The sequence below is a fragment of the Elgaria multicarinata genome, chromosome 4, assembly GCF_023053635.1.
Source record: "Elgaria multicarinata webbii isolate HBS135686 ecotype San Diego chromosome 4, rElgMul1.1.pri, whole genome shotgun sequence".
NCBI lineage: Eukaryota > Metazoa > Chordata > Lepidosauria > Squamata > Anguidae > Elgaria > Elgaria multicarinata.
Window position 1 is genome coordinate 36,522,036 of NC_086174.1, and position 26,592 is coordinate 36,548,627.

The 26,592-nt window shown below is 40.5% G+C and overlaps 1 protein-coding gene across 6 annotated transcripts in view; it reads left to right on the forward strand.

Annotated features, from left to right (window-relative positions):
• The first annotated feature begins 1,502 nt into the window (after positions 1-1,502).
• MARK1 (microtubule affinity regulating kinase 1) overlaps positions 1,503-26,592 on the forward strand; it is an 80,017-nt gene continuing 54,927 nt past the window's right edge. For 5 of the 6 annotated variants that reach the window (XM_063124086.1, XM_063124090.1, XM_063124088.1 and 2 more), the window contains exon 1: positions 1,504-1,632. In XM_063124086.1, coding sequence (XP_062980156.1) covers positions 1,582-1,632 — 51 coding nt within the window. In that variant the 5' untranslated portion in view covers positions 1,504-1,581. Of the gene's footprint in view, positions 1,633-26,592 lie in introns of all 6 variants that reach the window. The other variant, XM_063124087.1, reaches the window with a different exon arrangement.

Below are 26,592 nucleotides of genomic sequence, written 5' to 3' on the forward strand. Positions count from 1 at the left end.
TTTGTTTTACCATGTCCTGGTATCTTATTGTAACTGTTTCTTCAGCGGTTGTAAAATTTTGTATATTAAAGGTTTTATATTATATTTTTATTACGTTGTGTTTTGGGGGGTGGTATAATTTTTGTGAACAGCCCAGAGCATCTTAGCTATTGGGCTGTATAGAAATGAAATTTGCCAAGCACAGCACAAAGCTCTTACATTTTAAAGAGTGTCCATATGAGATTGAACATACTTCCCAGAATAAGGACTTGCTCACCTGTGAATTTGTGATTCACTGTGGTTTCCAGACATTACGTGTGTCCGATCATCGTACCATAGTTCCAACTGTCACTGTTTTATAAGGACACCACTTCAAAATTTTGCCAGAGTCTCTGGACTTTAACATTTCAACACTATGGGACTTACTCCCAGGTAAGTTATGCATAGGATAATCTTGAGAGTAGGAAGCAAAACCCTTTCAAATGTTGCGGCTGGCAGTTTGGTAATGTATTTTATAGGACAAATACATTTTGCTAGTAGCTCTCACCCCAAACGCAACAAGCCAGACACTCCCGCTTTGCTTTTAAACCAATACGGGACCGGCTGTCACACAGCAGCCAGAAAGAAGATTATTATACAGTATGTAAGCTGGGGTGGCTCTCGGCCAAAGGCAGGCAGGGCCCCCAGGCAAACCAGAAACGGGGGGTGGGTTCAGGGCAGGCAGGGTGTGAACACAACAACGCTACAAGTGCGCCAGAGTCTCCCTGTTTTCATCCGTGAAGACTTGGGAGGGTGGCGTGTTTCCATCTGCGCGTGCGTTCCGCACACAGAAGCCCTTTCCCCGCAGGAGACACGTAGCGTGTGAAGCTGCCCCTGAACGCGTGAGGAGAGAGGAGGGGTTGATTTGGGCGAGCGTGTGGCGCGAGGGGGGCCGCCTGACTGCCGCCGTAGCGGTCGGCAACGAAGCAAGGCGAGCGTCTCTCCGCCCAGCTTGGCTGAAGCGCCCCTAGTGTCTTCTTTGCGCCGGGTAGTCGCCGGCTCGTACTGTTCTTCGGCTCCCTTAGCCAAGAGCGCGCGAGCCGCGTTCCTGCCCCTCTTTCGGCCCGGCCGGCCCGGGCCCAGCTCAGGGAGAGGGAGGAGTTGTCGACGCTGCCGCCGCCGCCGGATGCGTTGAGGAAACAGCTCCGGCTCTCCTGCGCAGCGCTGCCGGCTACTCACCTGAGCGCGCAGTGGCGGCGGCAGCGAGAGGAGGAGGAGGAGGAGCTGGCGAGGTTGCAGCTGCTGCTACTGCCGCCGTCGCCGCCGCCGTGATCCCGGCCCAGGGGGCGGCGGCGAAGGCGGCCGACACAGAAGCCATGGCCGGGACTTGGGGAGCCTGAGAGGGGCCGCCTCCGCCCTCCCTGAGAGCGCAAGAGGAGAAGCCGCGCCGCAGAGGCCTGCCTGCCTGCCTGCCTGTGTGAGACTAGAGCCGGAGAGGCAGCAAGCCAGCCAGGCCGGCCGGCAGAGGGGAGGGCGGTCGGTCGCTGGCTCGGCCCTTCCTCCCTTCCCTCCCCGCCTTGGCCCGGGCCGGCTTTGCGGCGGCTGCGGAGCCGCACGCGCAAGATGTCCACCCGCACGCCGTTGCCCACAGTCAATGAGCGGGACACCGAGAACGTGAGTGCTGCCGGGTTGAGTTCCTGCCCGTCCGTCCGTCACCCGGGGTGGGGTGAGGTGGGGACTCAGTCTCGCCATAGGCATTTTAAGGTCCGGCCAGCCGGGCGGCTTTAAGGGGGAGGGGCTGCTACCCTTTGGGGGGGGGGAGGAACCGTCTCGAACCCGCATTCCGGTGTGGCTTTTAGTAGCCAGCCAGTGGCTAAGGGTAGTCCTTCTCTCTCCCCCCCCCCTCGGCCAGGCCTCCGCCGTATCGTCCCTTCCGCGCCTTTGCCTGCACTGCAGCCACGCCTCAATGGGATGCTCTCTTTCCTCCCCTTGCCACACCCGGAGGTGCCTTCTCCTTCCTGGGGAGACCTTCCTGGACGCCTCCCCCACTCCCCCAAACCAGCCCATACGAAGTATTTTCTGGTATGTCTGATCCCCTTGTCTGCCTTTGGCCAGCCAGTCTCAGTTTACGCAGAACCTTTCCTTGAGGTAAACTTTTCGCACATATCCTTCCAAACACTCTCCCCCCCCTCCCCCAGTTCCCCGCTACTGATTGCCCATTGGGCCGATCACCCAGCCTTGAAGACGCCGCTTTTTCCAGACAGGTACTTGCAGCCTTGAACGGGCCAGGCCTGGATGCCTATGTGGGATGACCTCCAAAAGCCAGGCTGTTCTGTCTGTCCATCACTCCGCAGCAAGGGCATGGTCTGTCTCAACTCGCAATGGCCCTTCTGCTAATTTCCCCCTCTTGCACTGGGGGTGTGGGGGACAGTGTTCGTTCTTCCCTGAACCCTTTTTCGTTTGTGTGTTTCAGTGCAGCATTCCACCGAACTTCCCTCTGTGTGGAGAGGCCTAAGATAACAGCTACAGAATTTTTTAAAAAGGGGGTGATTAGTTTCCACTGGAAGGTTGTTATAGAAACAATACAGTAGAGGGAAATGAGAATGAAAAACTTTGTAAGATCAAGATTTAACACATGGAAGTATTTTTTAAAAAAATTGCTTGTGGTGTTGAAACTCTTAGTAGATCCTGGCATGCTCAAGGATGGAAGATGTTAGGCTTTGGGGTAAGAGAAACATGACTGGAATGCCCATTTCATATTATTAGTAGTTATTTGAAAGGCGGAAGAAGCTCTAGACTCTGAAGGTTCAGGCTGTATAAAATCTGGCATTACGTCTGCATGTGCTATTTCTGGTAGACAGGCAGGATTGATGGGAAGTGAGCTATGGGTAGGAGGGAAAAAGCATATTTGTTTTGCAGTAATCTAATGGGAGTTGATTTGAACCAAGACTTTTACTATGTTGATGCGAAATGCGATACAATGTGAGCAGGCCGTTTGACTTTGCTGGCACTGTTGACAATGCTCACTTTTCTAAGCAAACACAAGCAGTGTTTATCCTTTCTTGGGAACGCTGTGTCAAGGTACTAAGCACCATATACAAACTCTGATTTGGAGAGGTGGATTTAATGTGGAAGTGTGTGACAGCAGTAGGAAGGAGAGGAAACACAGACCGTTAAAAATAGCATCGCTTTCTATGGATTTAGTGCAAATAAAGAGTTCTAGAGTACCTTTAAAGTGTTCTGAAATGTCTAAATCAGAATGCTGTCCGAATAAATTGTATTGAGACCTACAATAGTCTTAATAATCCTTGTCATTGTGTGTTCATTTATCCTGGTTTAGTTGATACTTTCAAATGTAAACTATGAAGTATAGCTTCTAGTGCAGTGTAAGGATCCACCCGTAGCATGTATAATAACTTAAATGAGGAAAGCAGGTTGTAATAGGATACATACATGAAAAAGAAATTTTACTTTATTTTATACCATAATGATAGTTTTATTTTTGCTTGTAATTAGTGTGGGAAAGTATATTGGTGAAGAAAGGTAATACTTCTGTCTGTTTCATGTGGTCCTCCATCTATGTTAATGACTTATAATTTTGTTGTCTGTTTTAAACTTCTTCTTTTTTTACATTTCTTTTCCTATGTTTTAAAATGTATGTTTTAAACTTTGTAATACCGCCTTGAGGCCCGGTATTGGACAAAAGGCAGGATACTACTACTACTACTAATAATAATAATAATTTATGGCATCATGGGATCCCCCGAAACCGACTTTCCCCTAAAACATACTTTTAAACCATTAAAATCTAACCTTAAATGGAGCAAGCATCAGTGATGCTACTAGTTTAGTTGAAAAGTGTTAAGAGGCCCTCTGATTAATGAATCACTTCTAAAAAACCTTAGCCTAGACTGAAACTTAATAGGAATGTGTAATATGTGGGATTGTTTTTAGGAAAACATGCATTGGGATGATGATGATGATGATGATCTCTTTCTCACTCATGGTGTTTTTTCTAGATGGACATGATGGGCTTTGCCAAGTCATGCTGTCTATTATTTCAGACATTCTAAACTCTCTAAGTTGATCCATTGGGTGTAAGGCTTTGAGTATTTTTTTAAAGAAGTAAAATGAGTTGTGATTGCCAACCCACAACCATGAGATCTTGCCCTTCATCCCATCATGCCTGTTGGAACAAACAAGACAATGAAGTTGTCCCACAGCAGGCTGAAGAGGGAAAGAAGACTTGGGGATGAACATGAAGCCATGAATGTATCTTCATTCCTATTTGCAGATCTGTTAGGGAAACAGGTGTGATCTCATTGTGATTTGTCATTGTAGGATGAAATGACTTAATTTTGTTTCTCTTACTATTTTGCAACTCAGGTGATTGATTTTTAAAGTAGGCAAAATATATATGCTTAGAGCCATTCAGTTTATGCAGTTGCTCCATTTATGATCGCATTGGTCTCGAGAATTATATGTCTGGAGTGGGTAAGGGAGCAATTGGCTTGCCCTCCTACATCCATCTTTTCTTATATTCACACAGTGAGTCAGCAGGTGGTGTAATCAATGAATAGGCCCAAGTAGTTGTTCCTAAAGTACATCTCCTCTTTATTTTGACTTCTAGTATTTTTTAACTTGTTGTTCTTATTCAGTCAATCTTTTTTGCTTGTGCTAGATCTTTTTCCAGGTGGGTTTTGGTAAATTTAAGAGAAAACCAAATAGGGTGTCAGAAGATATTTCCCCATGACTGAAGCTTTTCTGTAAAGGAAGAATGAGGGACAATTGTTTCTCTAGCCACAATGCTCTTAAAGGCAATGGAAAGTCCTCTAAAGGAAGAAAAAAACCTGTTTAACTTCAAAGGGGTATTGTTTGTACTTAGGGTGACCATAATTCTACAGTTTTTGATTTTCAGTAAAAACTTAAAGCTTTTTTTTTAAGAGTTTACTTTGACACATCACATTTTGATATAATGTACTTGAAAAATGACATTTTGTTGGCTGGGCTTCAAAGTTTGGGTTGATTAGTTTGTTTCTTCTGTTCTATGGATGGATGACAATACTTTACAGTAAGAGCAGGTTTTATTTGCTTGTTTTGGTAAAGCTTATAAAAGCATGAAGACATTTAGTCTTGTTGATTTGGAGAATCCTATAATCAACTTTAAAATGGTTTACTTGAGCACTTCTTTGAATTATAGTAATGCATAGGAACTATGGATGAAGAGCAAGGCCTTCTGAAGAAGGTAGTGGACAGAAAAAGATGGCAGTTTGTGCCCAGTGTTGGGAAAAGGGTGTTAAAACAATCCTATGCTAGCAGCATAGAAGGGAGAATTGTGTAGGCACTGAAGTATTATTTGATGAGTGACTTTAATGTTAAGGTTCAGCTTCTACTTGTACCAAAGAACTAGCTAGGTACAGCTGTGATTGTGCACCCGCTTCTATAGACTGGGCTGGCTTGTATGTTACAGGACCTGTGTGGTTGCCAGGAGATCACACTGGATGAACTGATAATGTGATGGTTTCTTGCATCAGTGCCTACAGATAAGGTGGCTGGCATATGGAGAGTGCAGACCATCTCATTTGGTTTCCTGTATACCAGGGTTGCAGAATCTCTTTCAGCCTAAGGGCTGAATTCCATTGTGGGTAAGCTTTCAGGGGCTGCATTCTATTGGTGGGTGAGTAGTAGAGAATGTATTTGTTGTTTCAACCATCATAGTCTTATCAACCACAGATGCATACAGCGGAAATGCATAAAAATGGTATACATATACAAATTCTATAATACAGAGGATTTAAAATAAAAAAGCCATTAACAGAATGTTATACTAAGAGATATCCGTAAGTATAAAGGTATACCAAAAATACATAAATACTGGTATACATGCACAAACTCTACACTACAAAGGTTTTAAAATAATAACAAGCCATTAACAGAACTTTAATAGCTATCCATAAGTAAAAAAGAATAAACACTATTGTTAGAGTAAAACTTTCAAGTTAAATTACATCAATACAGTTAACCATACTGGTCTCCACAAACCTTTTTCTCAACACTTGGGCAGCTGCTTTTGGTGGATGGGGCGAAAGGCAAAAGAGGTAGGACCAAAATACCAGCATGTTTTAGTGTAAAGCCCTTGCTGTCAGTAAATAAACCTTAAGAGAGGCATTTCAACCTTTCAGAATGGGAGAAAATTGCACAAAAGCCATTAAATGACCAAATGATATGTGGCTGGGGAAAATGGAATGGGGAAATCTGAAAGATCAGATTGGGGCTGCAAGAGGGCTGCATTTGACCTTTGGACCTGAGGTTCTGCATCCCTTCTGTATACAGACATGACTAGAGTAGCAAAGATGGAACCACAGGGAAGCAGTAGCCACAGTGTTCTGGTAATGTAAGAATGAATCCTAATCTATTTACTTTTCTGGAACTTATTTTGAGAGATGCTTTTCCCAGACAGGAGCAACCAATGTACATATGGATGGATGCATAGAAGATGAAGGTTACCATTATGGGCATAGTGAAGTAAAAGGTTGGCATCCTAATACATTTTAGATGGAGTGGCTTTAAATCTTGAATATTTTCTCTGTCAGCCATTTCAAATCCTGCTAGTTCACATGACTGCTGTTCCATAGGGATGTAATAAATGCGCCATATACTGGCAGGGGACAGTGATTTAAGGTGTTGAACAAGTAAGATGATTAAAATGAGATATTTATGACTTTGGACCCAGAAATGGTGAATTTTTTTGTCACTGCTAAAATAAATACCGTTGTTAGATGACATACTTCGCCTTCTTCCAGAATCCTCACTCTTTAGAGCCTGGGTGGAGACTTGTAGGACAAAATATCTGGAGAGCTACAACTCCCATCAGCTCTAGCCAGCATAGCCAATGGTGAGGTAGATGAAGGGAATTATAGGAGAAAACATCTGGAGGGCCACAAGTTGCCCACCTCTGCTTTATTGGCATCAGAACTATATGAATCTGTCACTTTTCCCAGTTGGGCATCTTTCTGTGTGTAGGAATGACACTGTTTAGATGGCACGCTGAGCCATGGTGGTTAAATATTTTGAGCTAAACATTACGGCTTAGCGTGTCATGTGAACCATGACTTAGTGTGTCAGGTGAACCATTCCTAATCATGGTGGCTACATAACCATAGTTTAAACACGTCTCTAAACATTTACTGCAAAAGTGTTAGCAGCCTAACCATGGCCTAGTGTGATCTGAACAATGAGTTGGACCCCAGACAGCTATAGTGATCAGGAGCATGAACAGTACCAAACACTGGGTGTTGTTTGGTATAAAACAATATTTTTAAAAAGGAAAAATGGACCCTCTTCTTTGAAAGCTTTTATATAAAGCATGATACCAAATTTTCTGAATTTTCACCAAAATGTAGAATAGAAAATACTTCCTCTAGAAAACTCTAAGTCATACCTCAGTTGTAGTTCGTTAAAAGTTGTTTCAAGTACAGTAGATTGCCCTCCCTCTTTAAGAATGGCTTGTTAATTCTGAGATTGAATCTTGCCATAAGCAAGGTTAGCCAATTCCTTCCTGAGCAAAAATAAGACTTTGGATCATAGACTATTTAGAAACTTGGAATTTCTTTAGTTGAACTGAAAGTACGTTTAAACTAGGATGTAACTTCATGGTTATTTGTTTGTTTAAAAAAACAAACCCTCACAATTTCCCCACTGTACACATGGTGTATGTGGTAGCAATTTCGACTGGAAAACAAATCTGGAAGTCCTAACAACAAGATCACAAGAGACAGTTGGCAAAGGAGGTAGCTGGAAAAGAAGGTAGGGACAGAAAAGATGTTTCTGTTTTCAGGGAAAGAACAATGGTTAAATAATAGGTATGGCTGACACATACAAGGGGAGTTGGCTACATTTATGAGACCAATACTATTTAGCTTTACTTCTTTGTAAGAAAATATGGATCAAATTTGAGGAAATTAGTTGTGGGAGACAAATAGTTCCTTCCATTGCCTTAAGCACCATATGGCCTAGTTACTAAGCATTCTAGGTACAATGGAGAATTGCTTTTTGCCCATAGACAAATGGAATAGAATGGTGTGGCGCTGGGTGATAGCGGGTCTTTTTTACTTGGATATTCAATAGAATTGATCCAGGCTAGATTGCTCTGAAACTACTGCTGGGAGGTTTGGGGACAGGTATCTTGATACTTTGCTGCTGTGGAATTCTTGTATTCACAGAATGAAATACTTGCAATACATACCACTCTGAAAAAGATGTAAGATTATTAGGAAAAGCCATGATGGTATAGTTCATGGTGTTGGATATGGATTGGGAGAACTGAATTAATCTCCACTCAGCCATAAAGTTGCTAAATGGCAGTGGAAAAACCTCTCAGCCTGACCTCTACCTGGCAGGATTCCTACAAGAATAACGATAGGATAACCCTGTTAATGCCACCCTGAACCCCTTGGAGGAAGGGTGTGATACAATTTAGAGGTTATTTTTAACCCATCCTGCATCCTTTGGAATAGAAAAACTCAAGAATATAGGCTAGAACGCATCTCAAATGAAACATGCCATTGTTAAATCCTCACCTAGCAGTTTATTTATTTATTTATTACATTTTTATTCTGCCCAATAGCCGAAGCTCTCTTTCTCCCTTGTAATTTTCAGTTTTGGTGAAAACTGATAGTAATCTAGGCCTAGCTCTTCACATCTTTTCTTGTGCTGCCTATATAAATACACTTAAAATAGTTTGTTTGCAGATGAGATTTGAGTGGGGAGGGGAAAGAACCTTTGTTGTCTTGGTTGGACTTGGTGTGAAGATTAAACCTTTCAATAGCCATAAAAGGATAGCACATGCTCACACATATTTTCTGGTTGCCCTGGCTCAATTGAGTATGAGAGATATTCACACTTGTGAGTGCAAAGTATTGTCACATCCATGATAATATGTGTACAGAAAAGAATTGCTTCGCTGTTGTATAATGAGGTAGCTTATTTTTATTTTACCTCATTTTTTACTATTTCATTTAGCTACTGCTCTGCTGCTTTGCTGGAAATAAATTAAAATATCTTTTAATCTTGCAATAAGCAGACCTTCTGGGGTGTAAGTTTTCATTCTTTATCTCCTGGCATAATTAAGGTTTGGGGAGGTGTATGGCTATCCTGTACTCATCTGGCAAATTTTGAGTAAACTACTGATTGGCCTGGTTGCACTTCTATACTCACCTGAGTATGCTGTTTACCTAAATGTATGTGCATATAATTCTCTGAGTGGGTATTTGCTAGCCTGACAAAGCGTGCTGTAGACTGATATCCTTAAAGGTATATAGACCAATTTGTGTGTTGTGGAAAAGGTATGTACATACACTTTTTTTTTTCCAATTCTGTGCCACTCTTCAAAAAAACAGTATCCATAGTGGCTTACAAAATTGTAAAAACAAATAAAACACAGTGACAACGAAAAAACACTTAACATAAACAACAAAAAATCAGCATAAAACCAGCCAAATGATTTTAAACGGCTGGGAGAATAAGACAAGTTATTCATCTGGTGCTGAAAGGTAACAGTGTGGGTGCCAGGCAAGCTTCCCTGGGAAGAAAGTTCCAAAAATATGGTGCCACAGCCAAAAATGCCCTCTCCCTAGTTGCAACCTGCCTCACTTCAGATGGTAGGGCATGAAGAGGAAAGAGGTCATTGGTAGTTGACCTCAGTGTAGATCCATGAGCAGCTAGAGATGTGAGGGCCCAGAAAAAACTGTGTGTGTGTGTGTGTGTGTGTGTGTGTGTGTGTGCGCGCAACGTTACACCTATACTAGGCCTGCCACATAAACCCTTCTCAGGCCAAGCACCACCACCTGAAAACCTGAGGGAGGGTTAAATAAAACCTTTCTCCTATCTATGAGGGAAACAGGTTTAATATAGGATCTGTTTTTAAATGTGGGTATATTCTTGTGTGGGTGTTCGATAACTGTGAGGCAGGTAAATAATGCCAAGCAGACACGTTATTGGTAGCTAACAAAATAATAAGTTTATTGTCATGTTAAAAGCTTCAAATGAAAATATAATGCTTCCAATCCTGCCCAATCCAAACTCTCCACACATCAATCCTAAATCCCTAGCAATTAATCTCCTCTCACGCCACAAACAATTCCAATCTCCACTCCCAACCACAACATAACCAACCTAACATCCCTAACATAAACTTACTCCTCCCCTCAGTCACTCTTTATATACTCCTTTCCCCCACCCTACCTATTATGTCACAATCCACACCCACTCAGCTCTAATGTTCCATACTCACCAGACATACTAAAATAGACGCATACAGGATACTCAATTGTGGGCAACGCCACAGTGGGGAATGGGTGAATGTTTTTTTTTCCCCAGAGGACTTTCCCCAATTTTTCCAGCAGAGAATCTGGAAGCATGGATGAACACTGGGTAGTATCCAACATTGCCCAAGAGCCATTGGGACCCACCACTTATGCAGTGGGGATTCAGCGCTATGGATAGGAACTGGAGATGAGCAGAGATACTTGTTTGTGGAATGGGGCAGATTAGCAGAGTTCACATAATGGAGCTCTGCTAACCTGCCTCAGTGCCCCAAGCATTTCTATTTAGGAGCTTGTTTTATGGAGCACTCAACCCTTGTTGTGCAAGCAGTGAGTCCTGCTTGCGCAACAGGATTGGTGAGAGCAATGGGTTGGATCCTACCCATTGGGGAAAAAAAACTTTGTTCAAAATATTTTCTCTCTTGGAATGAATGAAATGCTTTTTTAAGACAAGATTTTACTCGTTCAAAATGTGTAGCATGAATATTTGTATGTAAGACAATCTACAGCATTAGTGAATATAGATATATACAACACTGAATTCCAAGATGCATTTCTGCACCTCATGGGAGGAGCATGCAGAATCTTAGTTTTCTTGTGAACTGTTCCTCTTGCCACCTTCTTGTGACCTTTGAACAAGCTCAGCGAAACTAGCCTCTTAGATAGTCCAACAAGAATTTGAGATTGCTGGCCCTCTCTCCTTGATTTATATGCAGTTTCAGTTTCTTCCTCCTCTATTGCGCAGAAATCCCTCTTCTTTGACGTGATGTGTTGGTAATCCAGCCACTCCCTCATATTCACATGCTTCTGTGCTCTGCATGGATGCCTCTCCCCACTCCCCCTCAGGGCTATACAACTATTGACTTCTAACTCCTACTGCTTCTATGCAACTTACCAAAAATGTCCAAATTCTACAAAACTCTAAATAAGAATTCAGAATAATTTTATTTGTGACAGTTAAATGCTGCATCATTCAAATGAAGCATTTCCCATTAACTAAGGCAACGTGCATAATACAAGGGCAGAATAAGTATTTTCTTGTCAGAACCTTTCCTGATACAAAGCGCCCTATATACAGATAGATGCCACTTTAATATTTGCACTATTTATTTATTTATTTATTTATTTATTGCATTTCTATACCGCCCAATAGCCAAAGCTCTCTGGGCGGTTCACAAAAATTAAAACCATTCAAAGTATAAAATAACAGTATAAAACCATAATATAAAATACAATATAAAAGCACAACCAGGATAAAATCAGCAGCAGTGCAGAAATACACATTTAAAATACAAATTTAAAACAGCAAAGTTAAAATTAATTTATATACTGTTAAAATACTGAGAGGATAAAAACGTCTTCTATGCTTAGTATAATCTTGGCACTTTTCTGTATTGTCTTTAGGTTTCCTATATTTGTTTTATCTAATATATATACTGTGTTTGTCCCAGTAGATATGTATAATATCGCACTAAATTCTCTTTGTGTCAGTTTCACTTTTGCAGTGTAAACTGGCCTTTGTTACAGAGCTATTATAGGGGAACACTGAGCCCTGACTACATGCCACAGGGAGAGAAAGTGTGATATGAAGTCACCATGTTAATATTCCCTGTTCTGCTTAATTGGCCACCAATATGAATGTGATAAATAAATAAAATATCATGCATTTTTTCAACTGCACATTATGAGGGAGACATGGGTGGGCAGCATCCATGATCTTCCTCAGAACACATAGCTTTGGCATAAGCTAACATATTTACCCATTTGAAATGTGCTATATAAATGCTATTGTTTCCTGTTCAATAGAAATTTGACAGTATTTAGAGTAGTCAAGTATTCCTGCATTTTTCAGTTCAGAAAGTCTGTAAAGTAAATTCAGCATTTCTGTAGTTTTCAGCATTTCATTCACAATCTGCTACATTGTACTAAATGCACATCATGACTTTAGTTATCAAGTTGAGTGGATTAAATATTTGTATTTCAGTGGCCGTAGCTAGACCTAAGGTTTATCCCAGGATTGTCCTGGGGTCAAAGCTGTTCATCTAAGTGCCACACAGGGCATCCAGTGCTCAGGCAGGGACGAACCCGGGATGATCCAGGGATAAACCTTAGGTCTAGCTACGGCCAGTGGTTATTAACAGGGTGTTTGGATGTCCTTTCCCACTTAAAATTAGTGACTCTGTCATGATTTGTAATTTGCATATGGAGTTATAAATCTAATGTTACAAATTCAGATGAAAATTCCATAATTACAACTTTTCAAATTGTCTTCAATTTTTTTTGCATGTGCGTCACCAAAGTGCATCATGGGAGTGTGGTGTGTGAAACAGGATGTTCTTTTCCACCCTGTGAGTCAAAATGTAATGAGTCCTGATGCATCTTTCTCTGATTTGCTGTTATCATATGTTGATTGCCATAAACAAAGCACAGATGCATGCACAGATATTGATTAAGAACATAAAAAGTGCCATGCTGGATCAGAATGAGGGTACATCTAGTCCAGCACTCTGTTCACACAGTGGCCAACCAGCCATCAGCCAGGGACCAACAAAGCAGGACATAGTGCAACAGTATCCTCCCACCCATATTCTCCAGCAACTGTGCTTAGTGCTTTGTATTCTGGAGGTAGCACGTAACCATCAGGGCTAGTAGCCATTGGTAGCCTTAGAACATCCTTAGTCATGCAGAATATGCACACACAAAAAATCTCAGTTTGAATTATGAAAATATTAAAGTTCATTGGCATAAGGTCAGGGCTCATTATGCACTTAAAAATTATGACCATACTCGTTTTTGCTTGCAAGCTGATTCATTCCAGGAGAGAAGGAAGCAGGCAAGAGGAAGACATCGGGGACCTTCTCTGGCTGGACTTTGTGCTCCCCTATACCACAGGGCCATCTACCGTCGAATGCGCTATGGGAAGGCTTTCAGGAAATAGGGAGTAGGTGAAGATAGCACCAGATACCTGCACCTTTTCCAGCTGGACTCCCCACCACACAGGTCCATCTACTACCACTTGCCCTGATGACTTTTTAATATATTAGTTATTTTGTTAATATAGTTTGATGTTACACATAAGTTACCTTGGAAGGATTTGTATCCAGAAAGGCTGGATATAAATAACTGCAATAAAGACTTTCAAGTTTCGACAATACCACTACTTAAAATCTTCATTAAGAACAGATAGAATCTTCTTTAATGCATTCGTTTCTTACTTTGGAGATGAGTAGGTTGCTGTAGCATAAATTTCTGGTGGTAGAGTAACATTTTCTATGTGCATTGGGAGATAAGACAGCTTCCTTTTGTATTGCTTTCCTCCGCTGTATTTTTATTCTTAAAACTAGGATGCATGGATGCATGAACGTGGCCAAAGCTCTGAGAATTCCAGTCTTTTTAGGCACAATAATTACAAGTTACTTCTGAAAAAGTTGGGAAATTAAGAAGTCAATCTGTAAAGTTAGCTTTCTTCATGGTTTATGAACAAAGAATTATTGAAAGGGTGAAAAAGAAGCAAATTGGTTTTTCACTGTGCATTAGAGTGAATTTGAATGATTGCTACTATTCTGTATGAGGCAGACTATAATACTATGATTTGCATAAGGGAAGTTACATTAGAATGCCATCTGCAGAATATTGAGGATAAAAGTTCTCAGTGAAAAGCTTAGAAAATTGAAACTGGGTGAAACTGATCCTTTTAACACACGTTTTTAGGTTTGCTTGTTTAAACTTATTCTGTGAGCATCTTGGAGGTTAGAAATAACTGCTGTAACTCTGAACTGAAGGATAGAGTAGGAAATACATATAATAAATACACCTTTTCATATAAAGTTGGCAACCTCCTCTACCTTGGAGTTGCTTTTTTGTGAACACTGGAGTAGCAAACTACCTGGTGAACTAGTGAAGTATTGCTTCTGGCTGCATCACTGAGTCTATTTGCCCAGCTGTTTGCATACCTCACTTTTAATCAGGCTGTTTGTATTTCTCACTTTTTCTGCTTTAAGGACTACTGGCTCTTTAAAGCAGAAGAAACTTGGTAAACTGGCTATTTAGCCCAAGATGGCAGTAACCATTTTCAGTTAATGACCACCGGAGCATCCTGCTGTGTTTCCCAGCCAGGAAACACAGTGGATTTTTTGGCTAGTTTTCTGAAATGAGTTTCCCATCTTTGCTCTTGACTGAGAACCAGCAGTTGAATCAAGGACTGGCCTCTAAGGCAGAACAAAGTCCTGCTGCCCTGCACATTTGCCTCTGGAACTGATGGTTGCTGCATCATCTGGAACAGAAGATCGCTCTGCATGCCCCTCTTTACCCTGTATCGTGAGAGCAAGCAGAAAGGTTGACTGCTGCTACTTCTGCCTCATCTGGACTCCTGGGTTAAAGTGAGGCAGTGGAAGAGAATCAATTGTGTTATTGTAATATTGTGAATATGGGCTAATTGTTAATGCTTGTTGCCTGTCTTGGCTTTGTACTTTTCCTGCCCTCCAGCTTCAAGGCCAGAAGGAAGGTAGAGGAGTAAAGGGGAGAAGACTGACAGCTCAGATAAATGCAGCAAAGCTGTCTTAAATTGCAAGGTTGTCTTAAAATCATGAGGTTCCAGCACAGATTACAGCATATCAATAGGGATCTGCATATCAATAGGTGCCATTCCCAAATCAGTGTTATGAACACCAACTGCCCACTTAGCCTAACCCTATTATCCTAGTTCAGTTACATAGATTAAAAAATATCCTATATGCTTTCTCTCAAACAGTGCCTGGGGAGATTCTAGAGCAGATTATAAAGCAGTTGATCTGCACTCACCTTAACACTAATGCAGTGATCACTGGAATCCTGTAGGTATAACATACCTTGACTTTAGCAAGGCATTTGTCATAGTGCCCCATGGTATTCTGATTAGCAAACTAGTTAAATGTGAGCTGGATGGTACTACTACCAGGTGGACCCACAGATAGCTGGAGAAGCATACATAATGAATGCTTGTCAATGGTTCCTCATTCAACTGGAGTGAGATATCATGTGGTTTGGTCCCAGGCTTTGTACTCTTCAACATTTTTATTAATGACTTGGAGGAAGAGGTGGGAGGAATACTTATCAGATTTGCAGATGAGACAAAACTGAATGGAATAACACCTTAGAAGACAGAAGCAGCATTCAAAATGATCTAAAAAACTGGGCAGAAAATAACTGAATGAAATTTAACAGAGACAAGTGCAAAGTTCTTCATTTAGGAAAGAGAAATCAAATGCATAGGAGATACTTAACTTGACATTTGGACATGTGAAAAGAATCTTTGAGTTGTAGTCAATCGGTGGCTGCCAAAAAGATAAACACAAGTTTAGGTTACATCAATGGAAGTATAGTTTATAAATCACTGTAAGTAATTTTTCCACTGTACTCCGTGCTGATCAGAACTCACTTCAAATACTATGTGCTATTCTGGACATTATACTTTAAGAAGAATTCAGATAAAATGGAAGAAATTCAGAGAAGGGCAACACTGGAAAGGGGACTGGAAACTTTAAGCCCTAGGAGGAAACATTGAAAAAACTGGTATGTTTAACTTTGAAAAATACAAGATTGAGGGCCAGTATGTTACCACTTTTCAAGTACCTGTTTTCTATCATCCAAGGGCATAGGACACACACACAAAAAGGGCTTAAGTTACAGGAAACTCAGTTGAACTTCAGGAAAAACTTCTGTAAAGCAGTAGAGAAATGAGTACACGCCACCCGGTGGGGGGGAGCAGGGAAAACATGCCCTAACATGAAGGAGCTCATTTGCATACAGTGTTGTGCATGCAACAGTCTCTGGCTGCAGAAGGAGGAGCTGAACTTTGACATGGTTAGTGTTGGAGGTGGTTCCTGGTTTGGGCCTGCTGAATCAGCTCTCTTTTGCAGCGCACCCCAGTTCCTGGTTTGGGCCTACTGAATCAGTTCTCTTTGCAGCGCACCCCAGTTCCTGATGCTGCTGAATCAGTTCTCTTTGCAGCGCACCCCAGTTCCGGTTGCTGCCACCTACCATCCACCTTATTGCATGCCTGGAGGATCCCTATTCATTCACTGTCTCCTGGGCTTGTGAATAAGGCTAAAGGACACAGGCTTCCATCGGCCTACCTAGACCTTGGGAGGGAAATGTGTTAATCAAAAGGTTGTTTCCCATGTTCTATTTTTGTTGCTTGTTGTCAAACTGAATAAATACCAGTACTTATACCTCAGGTGTGTGGGTGAGGTTGCTACTCAGACATCTCTAAATTGGTGTCCCAGGTTTACTGGGTGGGGGCTTGAGCCTGAGCTAACCTTAAGGGAAAAACAAACAACCCCTAGACATAGAACCCGGCCCTGGGTACCGATCCAAGGGTTACACTTAAATGGTGAGAGGAGTCAGACAATGAAATCAGTTAGGAAGGTGGCAGGATCTCCATTGCTGGAGGTATTCAAACAAAGACTGGTAAGCCATCTATCAGGGATGCTTTAAATTGGATTCCTAAAATGAGCAGGGTGTTGGTCTTCATGACCTAAATGGCTGCCTCCAACCCTAATTTATGAGTGGATGACAAGGATAAGTATCACAGAGTCCTGTGGAAACGTCTAGTCAGATTTGCCAGAAGCTTAAACTCTATGATACATGACCAGGCTCCAGAATATGAATTATTATTTCTATTTCTCAAAGAGTTGAGTATTTAATGGGTCAAAAGCATTTGACCAATTGACTGTTCAAATATTGAACATTCATTAAAAAATACGTGACCATTTTGGGCAATGCAAATAATTCTGTTGTAATAAGCTTATTTTTTTATTTAATAATAATTAGTTGTAAAATAATTAAGGGTGCAAATCTATGCATGTTCAGACAGAAAAATGTCATACAACTCACAGCATTTGGGAGTTGTAGGTCTTTTTTCTGTTTAAACATGCATAGGGCTGCACCCTAAATTTACGTTTAAAACATCTGAAACTAATAACTTTTAGCAATGTTAAGTAAGGTTTCTATAAATGTGGATGATTTCACTGAACTTCTCTTTGATTTTTATTTTGGAATAGCAAGGTCTGTCTACAGTGACAAAATTGGTCCTTGCTTTGTTTCTGCAGCAAATAAGATGGAGTTTTAGGCAGGCAGTGACTTTTGCCACGGATTACTGCCTGGTTTTGGATATGCCTGTAGTGATAGCAGGTGGCCAGTAGGAGGCACTGTGCTCTGCTCCTAGAGTTGACCCTGCTGCTCCTGGCTGCTGCATGGCTAGAAGGCAAAGCCTCGTAATGGCAGCCCTTCTAAACACCACACATAACACTACAGTGGAATTTAAAAGTTAAACTTCCACCTTCACAGTGGCATTCTTAGCTTCACGGAATATTTGACAATATTTGACTGCAGTCAAATAATAGTTAGGCACCAGCAGTAGACAGTATTTGGCCTGTCAGCTGACCATAATGCCAACTCCAGTTGTTTCTCTACGGGCTCATCTACACCAAGCAGGATATTCCACTATGAAAGTGGTATATAAAAGGGAGGATCTACACTACTGCTTTATAGCGGTATTGAAGTGCACTGCAGGATCTACACTACTGCTTTTTAGTGGTATTGAAGTGCAATGACAACAGTTAGGGCCCATGACACATACCATATACTGCTTTCATACTGCTTTCATAGTGTTATATCCTGCTTGGTGTAGATGTGTCATGGGCCCCAACTGTTGTCAGTGCACTTCAGTACCACTATAAAGCAGTAGTGTGGCTCCTGCCTTTTATATACTGCATTCATACCACTTTCATAGTGGAATATCCTGCTTGGTGTAGATGAGCCCTACTTTTTCCAGTTGTGGTACTGTTTCTACATCTCTCTTTCTCCCAGCCTCCTTGCTTCTTCCTCAAAAGGTACATATGTACATGTTATTGACCCATCCAAATCAAGCAGGTGAGACTTGTCTCTGATCCTGTTCTTTATGGTGACCTCAATCTTTGCAGGCCAGAAATAGATAACTGCTTCATTTCTTTGATGTCACACATGATAAAGTGCATACAGACAGAGCAATCCTACTGGCTTGGGTGGGTTACACCAGTGTCAGAATCCAAAGCAGTGGCAGGGTTTAAGGAAGAGGGGACCAACACTCCCCCCATTTCCTTTTCCTTATGTGTGTGTGTGTGTTCTTTAACTGTTTCTGTCTCATTGCTGTCAGTGGGAGAGAAATGAAGTTTGCCAGCTCCAGTTCTCCCCACTTCCATTCTAGAAGCATGTTAGGGGCACAGGAGGGCTGTGGATCAGCCTCTCTCAAAATGCCTATGGAACATTTGTGCCCACTTTTGTAGCAGATGTGCGCACTTTTTGTCTCTACTGCTATTGAGCTACAGATGTTTCTACAGGGGCACCTTAGGTTAGATTTCCCCCTCCAAGGGCAGACTAGTCTCTGCACCCTCAGAGTAGGGAGATCCAAAAAACCTCTATAGATCCTAGAGAGGTAATGTAGTCAATAATGTTTGAGTAGTGTTCTTTAGATTAAAAGTCATGGATATGTGAATCAGTCCACAGTTAACAGTCAGAAAAATGTTGATTCGTTTAAACTTACATTTACCGAAAAAATAGCCAACCTAAAAAGAAATTCTGTTCACTGAACATCATCCTTTTAATATAAAGGATATGTGTGAGAAGATTTTCTGTGCGTGTCTTTGCAAATCCACAGTGATACCTGTTGCTTTGGATTATTATTATTATTATTATGAAGATAGATGATTCACCTTTCCTTTGATGTGAGTTGTAGAGAAACACAGGTAACAGAAAAACAAGTTCAAAGTACTAATGAAGCAAATAACTTTTGTTGCTTCTTTGAGGTGTTACTGTTCTGTACCTTCTATAAAACACTGGGCTGATCCAGGCACTATAATTTATTTTCCTTCTTAAATTAACTATTCCTGATAAACAAAAGTCTCTCAGACTACAGAATTAACTGTCCTCTCTGCATTGCAGTGTCAGAGGCATCCTTGGGATTTGCTGAGCCAGAAAAGGTACCCAGTGCAATCTACCAGCCTGTCTTGGGCCTTGTTCCCGTATCTCTTTTTCATTCGTCAGGGAAACAGCAGAAGAAACGGCTGCAGAGAGGACTGTCTCCTGTTGACTAGCTGTTTGTGAGGCCTTTGTGGAGCTCCTGCAACCATCAAGTATGGCTGCTTGAAGCGGTGCAATTGTGGGACAAGCTGTAGTGCCTTCAAGGAACACAGATATACTGGAGCTGCTCTTTGATCATTAATTGCTCAGCAGAGTACTGGACACCTGATGAGATGACAGGGCAGGCTTGGGGACAGCAAGTGTGCCTGCTGTTCCTCCCTAATCTTATTTGAAAATCAAGGCTGAGTACTCAGTGATAGTGCCATTCATACTGAAATACCAGGAGTTGGGATCAGGTCTTTTATATGCCAAAATAACTATGTTAGTTCAACTTTATAAGCTGTCTTCCAATAGTACCTTAATTCTAAAGTTGTTTATTCATCTCAAGAACAGATTTTGTCTCCCCATCCCTTGCATATATATCCAGACTCCTCCTCGTTGTTGAGATCTACTCCATCTCCTCAAATTCTCTATTCATTGATCTTCTCTATCTTTGCACTTAGAGAAAGGCAAGCCACAGAGAGGAGTAATTGTAGGAGTAATTTTGATGTACAATTTTGTCAGGCAACCGGCAGTTTGCCATTGACGACCGTGTCATTTTGCTATGCAGGGGATGCATCAGTTATAACCATCATATCTGTGAATAAGCAAGTTTAATTATCACTGTCCATACCTTGTAGTTGTGTGCTTTGTGCACTCTGTATATATTAGTTAATCCTTTCCCTGCATGGTGTTTACTCCATTAAGATCAGTTGCACACAACCCCCCCCCCCGAAGCAGTTATCTTTGAACAATGGAGTTTGGGTGGGAGGATTAATTGGATAAGCAGCATAGAGGCGAGGGTTAAAGCCCTGCAACCCCCCACCCAGCTCTGTGGTTCTGCTCCAAACCTTCCCTCTCCCCTGCAGCTGCTATTATCATGTTTAGGAAAGTGGGAGATGCTATTTACAGACCTTCCACATCACATCTAGCTTGGCACTTAGTCAGATGGTTAAATAGCATAACAAAAACGAATTAGGAAGAAAGTTAATGATACATGGCTCTGATGTAATTCAATAGTAGTTCTCCAATGCTGGAACAGACAATCAGCAGAAAGGGAAAGAGGTTGCCCGGATAAGGTCTCTTCTCTACTTGAAGGTTGTCAGTAGGTGCTGTGCCGACAGCTGCTGTTGCCAGATATGTGTATCATAGGCAGCCATACCACTGTGCTTCTAGGTTACTAATTGGAGCTGCTACTGCATATATAACTGGGACTTTTATGGAGGATCACACCCACCTACCCACTCACATCCACACCCACCCACTTCAGCCTCAAGCACATGTGCATTTATAGGATTAACACTGTCCTAACCACACACCAATATGTTTCTGTGCTAAATCTCTAGTGGATTCAGAGTTTAGGGATATCATAAACTTTGAAGTGGATCTAGTAATAGAAAACCTGCATTTTCAAGGCTGTATTTTATAGTTTCAGTTTGTCTTGCATGGCAGTATCCTGTAAAACTATATTCTTGTCCTTCAGGGATTACTAACTTTATCAGAGTCGATAAAGGACTTGTTGGGTCTCCACCCCCTTTGACAGAAACTTTCAGGTTCATCTGTATTTAAGTTATTTGTAATATTTGCCAGTTATTAAAAAAAAAGAAAAGGGAGAGAGTTATATAAAGGTTTCTAGAAAAGCAGACCAGATATTTGTGTAAGTTGAGTCTATATAACACTCATTCAAAAGTTGATAATGTTATTAAGTCCTTGATCCATTGCATTATGGGAGGTGTGAATTTGTCAATAATCCTATATATTTAATGTATGGTTCCCCCCCCCCCATTTTCACAATGTATTTTCTGTTATATTTTGCCAGGATTCACAATAAAAGGGGAGGGGACACATTTGACAGTTAGAATAATGCTGATACCTGTTTTCCAGTATTGGGCAAAAGGCAGGATACAAATAAATATAATAATACTTGTTTTCCTCTGTGTGTGTCTACCAGCTACTCAAAATAACCCCTTTTCCAATTACTTGTAGACAGTTGTTGAATCCTACACTTTGGTTTCTTCCAGCTAATTTGCTTAAGTGGCATATGTTGTAATGCTCTTATTATAAATTTTGGGACTATTTTTATTTTGATAATTTTTGTGAACCGCCCAGAGAGCTCCAGCTATTGGGCGGTATAGAAATGTAATAAATAAATAAATAAAATAAAACAAACTATTAACAACCTTAAAGATGGCTATATCAAGCAGGGTGCATTTGATTTAAATCACTTCTCAGAAAGACACGATTTAATCATGTGACTTCCCCCCCCCCCCCCCCCCAAAAAAGTGCACTATTCCTCGCTATATTTTACACAACTCAAGAGTTACCAAAGACTCATTCTTGCTGGTATAATCTTAATATTTACAACCAGATGGAGGTTTCATTTTTAGAATAGCAACTTTTCAGATTAGTTTTAAAGTTATATCAAAAAATACTGATTTGTTTATAACTATTAGAAACACATCATAGATAGATAATTATGAAATTATTGTGAGGTGAACTATCTCCAGTTTAATAGATTAATCATTCATATTTGGACAACTTTTCTGCTGTACTTTATTGGAAGGAGAAAAATAATCTTACAGAAACCTCTGGAAGAGCATGACATTGTGAATGGATTAGTGGAATTCATTTACCAAAAAATGTAAACAGCCTCATGCTACATAATTAAAAACTAATCCTTATTTCATGATGAATAACCTTTGGACTATAATGTATCTTAAATAGAAAACTATCTTTAGATAGATTTTTCCTCAGAAAGCATTTTATTACAAAAAACAATTTAAATCAAAAAAATCTGATTTAAATAAAAAAAATCTGAGGTGTTTTTTTAATCATTGATTTTTATCCACCCTGCTATCAAGTTGGTTCTGTCATCTAGACATGTATCATATTTATCTGCCATTATTGATAAATAGACTAATAAGTTTTGTTACAGACTACTACTAATATATTTATTTGTTACCCGCCTCTCCCTCTGGATTGAGGCAGGGTACAACACAAATGCAAACGCCATAAAAGACATATAATTGATTAAAACATTTAAAACTAATGCATTATTAAAAGCAGCACATTATTAAAAGGCATCTTAAAATTCAAATGGGTAGGCCTGCCGGAAGAGATCAGTCTTTATGGCTTTCTTAAAATCCGGAAGACTGTTAAATTGACGAATCTCTCCCGACAGGTCATTCCATAACCTGGGAGTGGCAGAAGAGAAGGTCCTCTCTGTAGTAGTTGTCAGCCTTGTTTTTGTTGACTGGCCTTGTTTTTGTTGACTGATATTGCTGGTAGAATATGAAGTACGACAGAACCCTGTAATAAGCCATACGTAATGTGGGCAGGTGCCAATGGAATAAACGTTTTAAAAACCTATTCCATGTATAAGAAATGCAAATAAATATGCCCTTCATTTGACATTGAATGAGCAGATTTACTAGTCTAATTCTTTTACAACTTAATAGGCAAGTGGACATAATTGACAAAGCTGCTGTAGAAGCTCTTTACACTTAAAAAAACAGTTTTTGTTGAGTTTGTATTTTCAGAATGATTTCCCCAAGATGAAATAATATTTATCTGGCTAACTGAGGCTTATTGAGAGTGCTTTGCATTTCCAGGTTCTCTTGTGTTTAAGCTTGCAGATTTGACAGCGTAATTCACACATTTATCTAATAAGGTACTGCAAACAGCTGTGTTTTCAGGACAAAGGGCTGTGCACCAATGTGCCTGTTTAAATGGGACATGTTTTAATCATGACTCTTGAGTTGCTATGCCTGTAACCATATGTTGGATCAACTATAACAATGCTGAATTGGTGAAGTGAGTTTTCCCATGGTCTTGTACTTACGTGATATTTGGGGTCTGCAGTGCTGCATCAGCAACAACAGCCATTGCCAAAGGCACTGTGGTTCTTGAACAAACTGTACTATGGCACATAAATTGGTGGAGAAAGGGTATAGGGTATAAAATGAGAGAAGATTGGATTCAAATTGCATGTCATGCCCAAACATCGTAGGGCAATCATGGAAGCAGTTGCTTGCTTTGACAGAATCCTGCATGTTTGTTTGAGATTGTAGTAGTGTATTTGTTTGTTTGTTGTATTGTAATAATGCTGCTGCCGACAGGCACCATATTTGCTTTCAGATGGAAATAAATTATTCTCTGTCAACATAGAAAACAACCAGTGTTTTTTTCCCCTTTACCATAGTCATAGTACAGACCTTGAATTTCAGCTTTTAAAAAATGCAATATAACTGATAAAATAGAATTAGGGTACTTGTGCTCCTGAAGAACAGAAACAAAGTCACAGGAAAAAACTGAGGGGTTTAGAGATGGAACGTTTAAGCTAAATAAAAGGGATTTTATTTACACTAATAGATATACCCTTGTGTTACAACCGCTCTCCATTACAATAGGAACCAGCAACTGAATATAATCTTTAAACCTTCAGGCAACAATTTTTATATATATGATTGTGTGCCGTAATATGTAACATAATGCAAGCTTACAAGATATGTGCTACTCTTACTCATACTGCATTTTTGTGTTTGTTTTTAATTCCTATTTTTGGGTGGTAGCCAACTGCTGTACCTCTAATAATAAGAAGGGGGCAATTCTCTCTCCCTTGCAGCCCACCACACCCTCTTATAGAAATATTTGCCCTTACAAGCAGCTTTCTGTATTCAATGCTTTTATGATGTATTATAGCTAGGGATGCTGTGGGAGCCTGACTGGGTCCAGGAGTCCAACAAACTCCCCGGTGTTGTCCCCTCATACCCAGTTGTGCACCCGCAGCGTGTTCATGGGCCCGGCACCCACATAGTTGAAAGAGTGCCCGGCAGCCACCCGGACCCGGAGTCTCCATTGTGCATAACAATGGAGGCTCTGAAAATGACATAATTCCCCCCTGCTGTGTAAATGGAGTCTTTATGGCTGCCATTTACACAGTGGGGGAAAAGCGCGATTTCCAGACTCCATTCTGTGCAATAATGGAGGCTCTGGAAATTGTGCATTTCCCCGTTGTCTAAATGGCAGCTGTAAAGGCCCCTTTTATGCAAGAGTAAAGGTGTGAATTCTCCGTTTGTGCCTTTATGGATGTGATTTATGCAGCAGGGGAAGTTACAAAATGTCCAGAGCCTTCGTTGTTGTGCATAGGCTCATGACATCATTGGACACATGCAAGGCAATGTTCGCAGGTTGAATTATTATTATTATTATTATTATTATTATTATTATCATCATCATCATCATCATCATCATTTATATACTGCCCCATAGCAGAAACTCTCTGGGCGGTTTACAAAAGTTAAAAACTGTGAACATTAAAAACAAATATACAAAATTTAAAACCATAAAAAGCATAAAATACAAACAAAAACAGACAGTGGGAGCAGCAGAGCAAGCATCCAACAAATCGGACCCACAAGTTCACTCATGCCTTAGTAGCTTGGGTTGTATAGATTGACTTGTGTTGGGCTTGTGGTTGTGTGGGTCTCGCAATGAGAAGTCTGGACAAAAAAGATTCTCTGTGCTACTGCTAAGAAATATTCCCCTCTATTTATAATTGAGATACAGACTATGTATAATTTGAGCCATAATGGAATATTTTTATTTTAAAAAATCTTTCACCATAAAAGGATTTTATGTTCAAATGTAAATACTGTGCTTATTTTAGTCTTCACGTTTTTCTTGGTTTTTCCAGATTGTTTTTACAAGTATGAAGTACACATCCATAAATTGTTGTGGGGGTGGAGGTTAGGGAAGGAGCATTGTCCTCTCCGTCTTTGTCTTGGAGAAAGTAAAAAGGGACAACATGTTTTATTTCTAACAAGTGAATTACATCATTAACTCTGTGGCATTCAAGTCTTACTCCTCGTTGGAAAGATTTATGCTTATGTGCTTGTGACATTTTTTCTTGTGTCATTGTTTTGAAACCCCACCCACTGCTGCTGTCAGAGCAGGAATTCAGGGCAGGCGTCCAGGACCCCACTAAGTGGAATGAGCAAGAGGGGCCCCCAGTGCAGCAGGGTTGGCTTACCGCATTTTGAAGGAAGTGAAGTAATGCACATAGGCCATGTAAAGAACTGGGTAGGGTGGGGCGCATATGGCCATTAAGTCCAGTGTCTAAAATTACCTAACAGTTCCATTGATATCCTCCCCTTTAGGATGAATGCATTTTTTTTTAATGATACTGAAATTACAGGAAGGGTCATCAGATAGCTAGATACATGCTCTTAGGCTGACCATCTGTAGTTGAAGGTTAAGTAATTTCAGCTACTATTGTCTTTTCATGTAAAGAGCAGGGAAACCTGGTCTATTTTTAACTTGCATCTGAAAAAGCTTGTTATATGAAAGAAGTAGCATATTATGCAAGTCATTTTTTTCATTTACTTGAGAAAAGAAAATCTGCTCTACTGTCAAAATGAAGTGTATCAAATTAAAACCAGGGTTAAAGTTAACTCAAATGTAAGACTTCAGCATATTGATGTAAATGTGGATGTTGTAGCAAAGTTATACATATGTTTCCCCCCGTTTACTGCTGTTTCAGTAGCAAAAAACATACAACATGGTGTTCCGCACAAATATAAACGTTCTGAATTGTCTTTTGAACATGTAAATGCTTCATCAATTATTTAAGCCCATTAAAATCCAGAAGAGAAGATCGTCCTGTATTCTTGATGAGAAAGTCATTATATATGTTTTAAGTCTGTTACTGTATTTTAAATCTTAACACGGCTGCTTTGTTTTATTTGGTTATTATTTTTGTTTTACATTTTAGTTTTAAACTTTTACATTGCGTTTTATCATGCTATATTTTATGGTTTTAATTGTTGTGAACCACCTAGGAAACTTTGGCTGTTGGGTGGAATAGAAATGTAATAACTACATTAATACATACATAAAGTATTTAAAATATAGTGATCATCTTGCTGGCCTCTTTGTATCCCTTTCCGGTGGCCTTTAATAGGATGCAACAAGGTGAGGATATCAGGGTCTGATTCATTGGGATGCAGACACATCAACCATCTCCTCTCCTTTATTTATTGCTACTCCCGCACCAGCTCAGCTACATTCGAAGTAAACAATCACACGAGAAAGGTTATTAGCTGTGGTTATTTTCAACGCCATCACCACTGGCATGCTGCATGAGAAGTAACCATGTTTGTCAGCCTTTCCCAGGTGA